Genomic DNA, 12,110 nt, shown 5'->3' on the forward strand with positions numbered 1-12,110 from the left:
ACACACACACCGCAAACAGAAATGAACTACCACCTACCAGTTTGTCTACAGTACACGGAATAATAGCTTTTGGCTGCGGCAGAAGACAATATGTAACACAAACATAATAAATGCATAAATAGATGGCTAAACAAATGAAAGCACTGATTAGAACTTTATCCCCTGCAAGTGTGTCCGGCAAGTTTTAGGATGGACATTAAAAACACTGACAAAGCTATGGGTTCGTTTAGAATTAGATTACAAGTCTTTGAAGCCAGTTGGAAGGCTATTGTGCAGTAAGTGCATGGACCACACATTGAATTCTAACAGCCTTTACAAGCATAATGTTTTATGTTGTAAGGTAAGCTAAAGAGGATAATGCATGTTTGTAGTGTCATATCATCAGCCATCCTGTAATAGGCCTACACAGACATACTCATCAGACATATTCAGACCCTCTGTGTTTCTAGGTAAAGGTGTACCTCAACACAGCTATAGAGGGACATACATTGATTGCTTGCCTGGTCACAGATCAGTGCTCTTGCCAACTCCATTGTTGCCATTGCAAAGCCATGTTTGGCATGACAATTCCATAAGGAGTTGGCAAGAGAACAGAAACAGACTGGCACCCAGGCTGATGTACGATGATAAAAAGTGGTCAGATGACACATCAGAATACTACAAGACAGGGGTGCACAACTCCAGTCCGCAGTCCTGCTGGGTATCCTTCCATCCTGGCACTTAACTGATGGACTACTGTAACTGATTGGCCAGAGAGTGCACCTACAGTATCTATACAAGTCAATCTCTGATTAAAAGGCAAGGAGGAAAATCTGCCTTTACTGCAGCCATTCAGGACCTTAGTTGTGCACCCCTACTTTAAGACTACAGCTGAGTCGCAAATGGCACCCTTTTCCCTATAAAGTACACTACCTTTGACTAGAGCCCTATGGGCCCTGGTCAAAAGTAGTGCATTATATAGGGAAAGGGTGCCATTTGGGATGCAAACTATATCTAAGGGACTGGGTATCTTGGCAACAGAGGGAGTGGGAGGAGCCACTAACAGTTACAGGCGGGCTGCTGGAGGGGCGGGGCGCTGTCTGTCAGTTTGGTGCTAGGCGTTCCCGTGGTAACGGCAGGATCAGTGTCCAGGCTCTCGGACATCCTGTCACAGATGATGTCAACGAGGCGCTCAAAGGTCTGCTTGACATTGATGTTGTCCTTGGCACTTGTTTCAAAGAACTCAAAACCTGCGGAGTAATCGCAAGGGAGAGAAGGAGATAAATAGTATATGAACATTGTAGATGATGTTTACAAGAAGTAAATTGTCCACATAAAGCCCGTCAAATGATGTACGTTATGTTTAAAATAAGTCAATGGCACCAGTGCTGTGAATCAGCATGAGCTAACGCATTATAATGCTCCGTATCTGACTGTTGAACATTCGATGTGTTCATTATTTCATCTCTGCCACTATAAAGTGTCCCTGATCAATCAAATGACAGCAGCTCACCCAGTTGTTCTGCCAGCTGTCTCCCACTGTCTGCAGCCACCACCCTCTCCTCCTCCATGTCACACTTGTTCCCAGCCAGCACCACCTGGGCGTTGTCCCACGAATAGGTCTTAATCTGGGTCGACCTGCACACACACACACAGTCACACACACACACACACACACACACATACACACACACAGAAGAAAACAGGAACTCAAACTCAAAACAGAGCACTGCATCTATCTACTAAATGCTATAGGCAACAAGCTGATACAGTAAACAACAACATATCTCCTCCATCAAACCAACAGAATGGTGACAGACACCGCCGTCCTGCTTCTAGCTCCTAGCCAACTTTGCAGTTTTGTGAATTTTTTGTGTTATGTCCATACTGTCTATACACACCATTTATATATATAGTTATATTCTGGACTCTGACATTGCTCGTTCTGATAGTTTCTTGTTTTTTAATTTTTGTATTATGTGTGTATTGTTATTGTATTGCTAGGTATTACTGTTGGAGCTAGAAACATAAGCATTTCGCTGTACCTGCAATAACATCTGCACACAGTAGTGTACCGTGATGTCAGCACTACTCAGTCCAGGTCAGACTGGTCATACGAGTTCAGATATAGGTCAATTCACATCTGACTGTTGACTGATGATATTATTCACAATGACATCCTGGTCAAAAACAGCTGCTCTGAAATGGGGTTTGCACTGAATGTTTATAATCTTCCTCTAGTCTAGCCTATATTTAGTGGTGAAATAATTACTGGTATCTATGTTTATCTCTCACAATTATTAGTTCTGTGTTTCAATGGTCAATAACCAGGAGAGCAGCAGTGTTTCTGTGATAAGCCCAGCGTGCCTCCGTCACTGTCCGGAGACAACTGCGTCACACACAGGAAATTAGTGTGTGTCAGGACAGGAGCTCATTCACACACATCTTGGCAGGGAACGAGCCGTTGCCATGGAAAACATGTATCTTTACCCTCAACCTTCTAACCAGGAAGAATAATGGAAAATAAGAATGGAATAAAGCCTACCATAAGAAGAAGTCTGTTCAGGTTGTTCGTTCAGAATAATAAAGGATGACATATGTATCATGCTTTATAACATCCTAATATATAGTCTCATAAGTCATTATAGTTAATGATCTATAAAACATCATACAGGGTTTCATTACCACTTATCAGTTATTATGGATGCTTATAGTCAGTGTTATAACACATTATAAAGGATGTTATATAGCATTATATGTATGTACTTCATAGAAAGTGCTAAGGCTTTAGTGAACAAGCTCACTGATTTGAACAGCTCCAAGATAATGACAGTCATTAGCTAACTAGTATCAAGACTTCAGAATAGAGCAGTTCAAGATTCTACAGTAGCTGCTGTTAAATTAGATTGCATTGCAATGTCTCATACAGAGAGCCTGTTAAATAAATGTGTTTTCTTCCTTTCTTAGCAGTTAGTCATCCGACAGTACATCAGTGCGTTGCCGTAGTGATCGTGAGCGCCCCTTTCCTCTATGTGCTCCCATAATCCTGTTGGGCTGTGAGGGTGAGATAAGGCCACAGCAGTGAGGTGTAAACATGCTACAGGGAGGGAGGGGTCACAACGTCTGGCCACAACACCTGGATCTACACAACCACAGGGAACAGAGATGTTTAACCTGTCTACTTTCTACACAGATGCCCTACTCAACATACCAACACTAGTGTTGATGTGACACGCCCATACTGTACACTCAAAGAAAAAACACAGTAGTCAAAATCACATTCTCTCTACACAATTGAGAAAACATTTTTCTTTTTGTTTCACCTTGAGACATTTAATCGTTTTGTCAAGTGCATCCATCAAAACATTCTCTTTCTTAAACTATTCTGGTAGAGTTTATCTCAGAAACCTGGTCATTGGATGTAGTCTATCACAGTGCCATCCGTTTTGTCTCCAAAGCCCCATATAATACCCACCACTGTGACCTGTACGCTCTTGTTGGCTGGTCCTCACTACATATTCGTCGCCAAACCCACTGGCTCCAGGCCATCTATAAATCACTGCTAGGCAAATCCCCGCCTTATCTTAGCTCATTGGTCACCATAGCAACACCCACCCGTAGTCTGCGCTCCAGCGGGTATATCTCACTGGTCATCCCCAAAGCCAACACCTCCTTTGGCCGCAATTCCTTCCAGTTCTCTGCTGCCAATGACTGGAACAAATTGCAAAAATCTCTGAAGCTGGAGACACTTATCTCCCTCACTAACTTTAAGCATCAGTTGTCAGAGCACCTTACCGATCACTGTACCTGTACACAGCCCATCTGAAATTAGCCCGCCCAACTACCTCATCCCTATATTGTTATTTATTTTGCTCATTTGTACCCCAGTATCTCTATTTGCACATCATCTCTTGCACATCTATCATTCCAGTGTTAATACTAATTGTAATTATTTTATTGCCTTACCTCCATAACTTGCTCATTTGTACCCCAGTATCTCTATTTGCACATCATCTCTTGCACATCTATCATTCCAGTGTTAATACTAATTGTAATTATTTTGCACTATAGCCTATTTTATTGCCTTACCTCCATAACTTGCTAAATTTGCACACACTGTATATATATGTATTTCTGTTGTATTTTTTTGACTTTGTTTTGTTTTACCCCATATGTAACTCTGTGTTGTTGTTTTTATCGCACTGCTTTGCTTTATCTTGGCCAGGTCGCAGTTGTAAATGAGAACTTGTTCTCAACTGGTTTACCTGGTTAAATAAAGGTGAAAAAAAAAAAAAAAAAAAAAATAAATAAAATTGTGACTGATGATATTGACTTCTCTTGCGTTCTTATTTCTAGGAATAAATCATGTCGAATCCAGGATACAGGAAAGATACAGTACAGGGTGCGGTAGTGTAGGTACTCAGTATTCAGATGGAAATAGCTTTTGTGGCTCACAAAGACAGCGATTCGTGACTTTCCTTGGCCTACCCAGGGACCCCCCCACACAGATGGGCCAGTGGCTCTCTGACAACAAGCACTCTAATCAATACGCTTAGATAAGGAGATACTGACAGGGATGAAGGTCAGCTATTTGGGTCTGTTTCTTCACAGGGAGAAATCTTCTACTCATCCTGTCTCAATACAACCCAACAACAACACACTGTTGTCCATAAAGATACGTAGTCTTTCTGAGAATCTTGTTTTAACATATACAGTATGTAAACAATACTTAAAACAAAACATGTCATCTGAAGTTGCTTCCTTACCTCCTGTATTTCATGATACAAAATACTGACACAAAATTGCAGCCCTTCCAACGTGCTGATGAAAGCTGTTAATGCTGACACGTATTAGTTTTCAATTATAAAGTAAACTGTGCTATTTAACATGAATTTTCCTCTTTGAGAGGGTGAAATTGTTTTCTACCCCAGTAGAACTCACCAGTCCTGCACACAATGGAAGGACTCCTCATTGGTGATGTCATACATAAGGATGAAGCCCATGGCTCCGCGGTAGTATGCAGTAGTGATGGTCCGGTACCGCTCCTGTCCTGCCGTGTCCTGGAGAGAGATACAGAACATTGTTGCTGGTCACAAACACATGCACACAAGCATGGATGTAGGCAGGCAGTCAGGCACACACACACACAGTCACACATAGTCACTCACAGTAAGTCACACAGAAAGTCTCCCATCCTTCATGTGTGCATTTATTCTGGACTGGTTTGGCTGGTTGTGATTATCATGTATCCTGCATCGCTGGTTGGTTTGGCTAGCTGTAATGATCATGTATCCTGCATCGCTGACTGGTTCGGCTAGCTGTGATGATCATGTATCCTGCATCGCTGAATGGTTTGGCTAGCTGTAATGATCATGTATCCTGCATCGCTGACTGGTTTGGCTAGCTGTGATGATCATGTATCCTGCATCGCTGAATGGTTTGGCTAGCTGTGATGATCATGTATCCTGCATCGGTGACTGGTTTGGCTAGCTGTAATGATCATGTATCCTGCATCGCTGACTGGTTTGGCTAGCTGTGATGATCATGTATCCTGCATCGCTGAATGGTTTGGCTAGCTGTGATGATCATGTATCCTGCATCGCTGAATGGTTTGGCTAGCTGTGATGATCATGTATCCTGCATCGGTGACTGGTTTGGCTAGCTGTAATTATCATGTATCCTGCATCGCTGGCTGGTTTGGCTAGCTGTGATTATTATGTATCCTGCATCGTTGGCTGGTTTGGCTAGCTGTAATTATCATGTATCCTGCATCGCTGGCTGGTTTGGCTAGCTGAGATTATCATGTATCCTGTATCGCTGACTAGTTTGGCTAGCTGTGATTATCATGATGGTCATTATCTATTCACAGATTCTAGAGGTTCAAGTCTCCCGAGTAAATGAATAATGCACTGTGATCAATAAATCAAATCATCCAAATCACTCTCCATGTCTGCAGGGCCCATCCCAAACAGAGCATTTGATACAAGCACAACAGGGTGTTTGGTGATGTCTCCACACCCCATGGGAAGCAAACCATTCATTTCAAACAGTTTGATCCGATATACTGTAGCTAACCATTGAAATAGAAATACATTTCAGACGCCATGCTGATTAGTCACTGTGGTGGCTGAGACCTACTGGACATATCATACTGATTATGTCATGTCTATGGGCTTACAATAAACCTCTTGTATAGGGGCACTCAGTAGTGTGCTATTTCCACTGCGAGGAGGTTACATTAGCTACAGAGAGAGGCCTGCTCTGCTCTCTCTGTGAATATGGCTATAATTGTGTCTGTGTGTTAGCCAGAGGACATCTCTGACCTTCAAAAGCACACACAGCTCAGAGGCTGTCTACCTCAATCTCCCTCATACAGCAGCTGGAAGCAATGGAAACCCACAAATATACACACTAAGGTATGGACGTATGTGTAGATGTTCAGGTGTGTGTGTCTATATATCCATGTGAACAATGAACTGTAGTATTTTTTTGTACAATACAATACAATATGCACAGTAGGCCTATAGCATTACCTAATTCTATATCATGTTTTTTAAGGAAATAATTGTAGCCTTTTTTTTTATTCTGCAAATGGTTATCTTTTTTTGAAGACTGTGACATTCCTTTACATTAAACATTCATCTAGACAATGCTTTGACTGCTGACTTTCCTCTTGGCTGAATACTGAAGACATACTGTATGCATCCACACATTTCCCTACCCTATCGATTCAGGGCCAAGTGCTTGACAATGACTCTTTTAATCTTGGGGCTATTTGAGTGGGCAGCTTTGCTTGTTCTTAGCTAAAAGACACAGCAAGACAGAAAAATCCTGCTGAGTCCAGTGAACAGGAGCTCCATTAGAAACAAACTGACTGAGTTTATTTATGCATCGCCATGGCACCACAGAGCAGTTTACACTGTGAATAAGCCCAAGAAATGGACAGAATCTTTAGTACAGTCCGTGAAGAGTGACAGTTGGCCATCTTATTTGAATCTTACTGGTAAATTCTGGTATACTGTGGCTTGTCAGGAATAGTACAGTACTCAAACAGCCCAATTAGAAAACCTAGAGCTATTCAATTGAATGCTCTCTCTGGCAATCCTGCCTCTGTTAGAACCGCTTGTTTTTGCTTAACTGACAAAAACCCATTACCCTTTTTAAACTGTTTACATTCAACCCTCAGCTGATTAACTGCTACAGTCCTGTCTGGGAACAATGAATTGGCAGAACAGACAGTAAATATGACAGCAAACAGCATTGCCTCTATAGGAGAGAGAGAGTGGGTGTTTGGAGGAAGCAGGCTTTCAATTGTAACCTTAGCTGTCTCAGAGGTGCTCAGAAACTCATTGAACTCCAAATCTCCTAATAAAAAAAGCTGTAGGCGAGGTTGGACCCCCACAGGAGGAGAACACAGTCTGAGAGGAGTGTTGTTCAGTGATGATGTTCTTCAGCTGAGGGTTATTAGCATCCTGCCAACAATGACACATCCATCTGTCTCCGTTCTCTACACTGCCCTGCCTCGCATTCAATTACTGTAGGCCTCGTTCATTCATCTTAGCAGCACAATCCACCTCAAATGTTTAATGTCAAATGTCACATTTCATGTTATTGTGACTGGATCCTAGTCTGCACATTGGCTTTTAGAAATATATAACAATGTAGAATGGCAGTATCATTACAAGCTTTAAGGGATTGGTGTTTAAAGTGATTTATAAACCCCAATCCCTTAAAGCTTGTAACGATACTGCCTTCTACATTGTTATAGATTTCTAACAGCCAACGTGCAGACTAACCTGTGACAGGTTGTGACTAGATGCACACTTGTAGTTAAACTTAACAAACATACATTTGGGGGAATGTTTTAACAAATCTTGACAGCGAGGGAAATAACCAATCTAAATTACCATTCCTAAACTAAGGCAATTGGGTACGCCAATACTGCAGTTGAATGAATAGCTCATATTTGTGCACATTGTAGTTGAATTGCTTCACCTACAGTACACTAGACATTATCTATCCCAATAGTGAGTACCCTGGACTCTAGCGACAGACCTACCCAGATCTGCAGTTTGATCCTCTTGTCGTTCTTGTAGACGGTCTTGACTTTGAAGTCGATGCCCACGGTGCTGACGAAAGCTGAGGTGAAGGCATCGTCAGCATAGCGGAACAAGAAGGAGGTTTTACCCACGCTGCTGTTGCCAATGATCAGCAGTTTGAACATGTAGTCAAAGTTCTGGTCCCCGCCCTCCTTCCCTTGAGTGGTCCCCTGAGTGGCAGCCATCTGGAAAGACCAGGAGTCGTAGTGTCAAAGGTCATGACAAATATGAAATAAACTCATTGGAATTAGAAATGGCACTCTAAGGTTTCGATATGTTGCATGGAAGAGGGACGTCACAGATATGTAAAAGAAGATATTATTAAAATGATCACACACCAACACACCAGCCTCTCAGATAGGTGTTAAAAGCATACAGACTGTGTCTGATGGCAGATGGCTTTGTGGGACAAACCAGAAGAGCATTACACACCCTGGGTAGGTGAAGAGTCCACCTGTGTTCTACATCCTCACATCTATGTGCCTGCCAATGAACATCAGTCAGATCCTTCACAAGCAATCCATACCCAGCAGGGTATGGAAGGTGTCTGATCAATTAGGCTTGGATTTATCAATGGGTACGCCAATCAATTCAACAATCCAACAATTATTGACAAAAACCAAATGTGGAATGGTTCATGTTTCTTGCGAAATTCGTCTGCATTTGTCAGCCTTCTATAGAACTAGAACTAGGCTACAGCAGACATCTTTCTTCCTAGTAGCCTAAATGTTTCACTGTGCATCAGCAATTTGCCATGTCAAGCACGTGCCTGTTCTGTTAAACGGAGAATAATTCTTTCGGTTTTACATCAAGCAAGCCTAAACTGCATTATTAACAACACTGTACTATATATGTACAATGTTTCGTAAACAAAATGTCCTATTACCGATACAATAATCTAACTATATACGGACACAGTATTTTAGGTGTTTTATGTGCTAATTCCGTTAAGAAATGTTATGATGACGACGAAAATACACTATTCCATTTTGCTACATAGATGTAGGCTAGTCCTCGTAAATTCGATAAAACCTTGCAGAATTTTGGAACATCGGAAATACAGCTTAGGTCAATCAAGTTCATTCCGGAATTCTATCACAGTCTAGCAAAAAATTGACATGATGTAGAATTTTTTGTTTTTTATCATAGCAAACCAACCTGCTTCGAAGGCTTCGTGTCAGTCAGTGGCTTTTCCTCGTTTATATATCAGGCTATGTTTTTATATAAATAATTTTTTACTGTAGAAGACGGTTCGTTCAGAGCCGCGACAATTTCAGCACCTAGGAGCTGTCCCTGTGTTCGGAAGCTGAACTGTCCGGGCCAAGCGCGAGCCAGTGTTCGTTCGTTGTAAAGCGTAGTAAGCGCATTCGACGTCAAAGTTCACAATATGGGTCTTGTAGTCTTTATAATGCCAAAAGGGTGACTGCATTATTCAGCATGCAACACAGTCACTTTGACAACATTAATTTTGACAAACTCCAGATTATAATATTTTTCATAAATTGATATTTTTGTAAACATTTTCATTAATCTAATAAAGTATTTTGGCAATTATACAATTTCCTCTGTGGTATTACCAAAAACGATGCTTGCTCTTAGAATAAACAATATAACATTTCAGAAATGTAAAGCACAATTACAATGTGCATTTAGCCTAATGATGATGTGTATTGAGTCATTCTAAAGTCAACGTTTTCATCTAGATACCATATGACCTTTATGGGAACTGCAGTACTTGGATGGGGGATGTGAGAAAATGTGGGAAATATTTGTATATTGCCGCACAAGCTTGGATTCTGCACCTCCCTCCTATCTGCCTCTCATCTCAGCACCACACACACAGGATGCTGAGACTGAAACTACAGTAATAGATGCCAAACACTGGTGTAGATTAAACCTTGTCCTGACCTGGACCAAAATGTACTTCCAATGGGAATTCTCCATTAAGACAGTCCAGGACCAGGCTAGGAAACCAGCCCTTATTAAACAGGCCCTAGCCAAGTAGAAGGGTAAGGAAACCAACATGTAATTTTGTAATTTTGGTGAACTATCCCTTTAATGTTTATTTTGTGAGACTTCTTTCCAGTTATTGGTAAGATTTCACATTTGTAGCTATTTCTGTCACTTCACCTACTGTGACGAATAGGTATGAAGACCGTTCTGTTTTAAAATAGGCCTACATTGACATTCAAAGTTATTGAGACATGGTATTTGGGACCTGGAAATCTAATCGCACACACACACACACACACTATGCAATATTTAATAATATGTCATCCTAGTCAACAGCCCCTCCACATTTCACTCAGCCCATTATCATCTGTGACAGGCTCCCATGGCTGCTGTTCTGGACAACTGGACCACACCTGTTTCTCTGTTACTATTTCCGATCTGACTAGCCTGAGTGTCAGTCTGTTTGTGCTTTCATGCTAACTCCTTGGCACTCATTGCCATGTTAAACAATGCCAGCAATGCAGTTGGCAAGAGCACAAACTGTTCTTGGACCAGTCTATCCCATGATTACTGTTGTGATCAACTAGACCACACCTGTCATCTGTGTTGATATTTCTTACAGTCCTGAGGAGAAAAAACATGCTGGGAGGAATCAGATTGTCAGATTAGTCTTTGAGTTAAGGTCACAATAACTTTCTGTATTTTGCACATGCCATTGTGAATATAAATATTACTGTTAAGTCTCCCATGTTGCCCTATGACCTACGTTTGAAGAAATGGTGTTATGTAAAATCTAATTGTTTAAGTAAATATATCTGATTGAAATGTTGGGATAGTTCACCCAAATTACAAAATGACATAATGGTTACCTTACCCTGTAAGCAGTCTATGAACAAGGTATGACAGCAATCCATGCTTTGGTTTAGTTTCTCTGGCACTGTTTCCAAATGCTAAGGTTTTAGCATTCGCGGCACAAATCCCAGTCAAGTCAAGGGACCAATATTAGCATTTTGCACGTGTCATTTTCAAATTTGTAAGTTACTTTGTTGAGCTTCACAATCAATTTGCGAAACTTTCGGATGATTTGGACATGATGCATGAAAAATTATAATATCGGTACCATGACTTGAATGCTTACAGGGTAAGGAAACCAATGTGTAATTTTGTAATTTGGGTTAACTATCCCTTTAACGACACTACAAGACACACCAAACAGTTATATAATCGGACAGACAGGCAATGTCATAGGCTGTCCATTCAGAAGATGTTGTCCACGACCTATCCATGTAAACGACCTATCCATGTACCAGAAAACGGATATGATTGGGTGTGTTAATGATTAATCTCCTGGGAAGGAATTAAGCCTTTGGCCGTTTTGATTGGTGTCCACTGACCGTCTGGATTGCTGCTAGACAGGGGGGTGACTGAGGTAAGCCTTGTGCTCGTTTTTACTAAATTCTAGGCTATTTGTATATACTGTGCAACATTTATGCAAATATCTTATAAAGTAACCGATCGGATCCACTTGCATGTCATTTAATATTACAACACGTTTTCTCGTCTTCAAATATCTCTGCAAATGTGTATGTTCTATAAAACATACGGTTTACAGAATCAAAGTGCATAAAACTATGTGGGAAATATCTTGCATAATATCAACTCACCAATATTAATGGAGGCATTGATATAGTAGCACGTTCTTTTTGCATAATTTTTATCTTAGAAAATATTTTGATGACTGAAGTTTAATAAACAAAACTTTTCTAGAAAGTACTCTGCACGATTATAGTGCCATGTGCATGTCTTGATATTGAATTACTGTATTACATTTCGATGTCTATGACACGTTGCAAATGTCATTATTAGAGAAGCTCCATTTGCATTGCTTCACAAATACTTTTAATACCTGTAAAAACTTGTGTTCAAGTATTTCTTTATGATTGTGTCCAAAATAATTTTTATCAAGACATTAAGCCTATCCCTGTCTACCTTACTGTTGCCTCTGCTGTTTTGGTTGGCCTAAATTACTAATATGGATGCTAACCACTGTTTTATGTAGCCTAATGGAGACAGTTTATC

The 12,110-nt window shown here is 40.8% G+C and overlaps 1 protein-coding gene across 1 annotated transcript; it reads right to left on the reverse strand.

Annotated features, from left to right (window-relative positions):
- Nucleotides 1-1,038: 1,038 nt before the first annotated feature.
- On the reverse strand, nt 1,039-8,263 carry LOC311141070 (ras-related protein Rab-3C-like; the record flags this gene model as incomplete). The annotated part of the gene is made up of 4 exons (XM_084176347.1): nt 1,039-1,229; nt 1,493-1,617; nt 4,921-5,039; nt 8,039-8,263. The coding sequence occupies 4 exons, from the start codon at nt 8,261-8,263 to the stop codon at nt 1,039-1,041; spliced, it is 660 nt and encodes a 219-aa protein (XP_084032473.1).
- Nucleotides 8,264-12,110: the final 3,847 nt, after the last annotated feature.

The sequence above is a fragment of the Coregonus lavaretus genome, assembly GCF_964263955.1.
Source record: "Coregonus lavaretus genome assembly, chromosome: 14".
In the NCBI taxonomy this organism is placed as follows: domain Eukaryota; kingdom Metazoa; phylum Chordata; class Actinopteri; order Salmoniformes; family Salmonidae; genus Coregonus; species Coregonus lavaretus.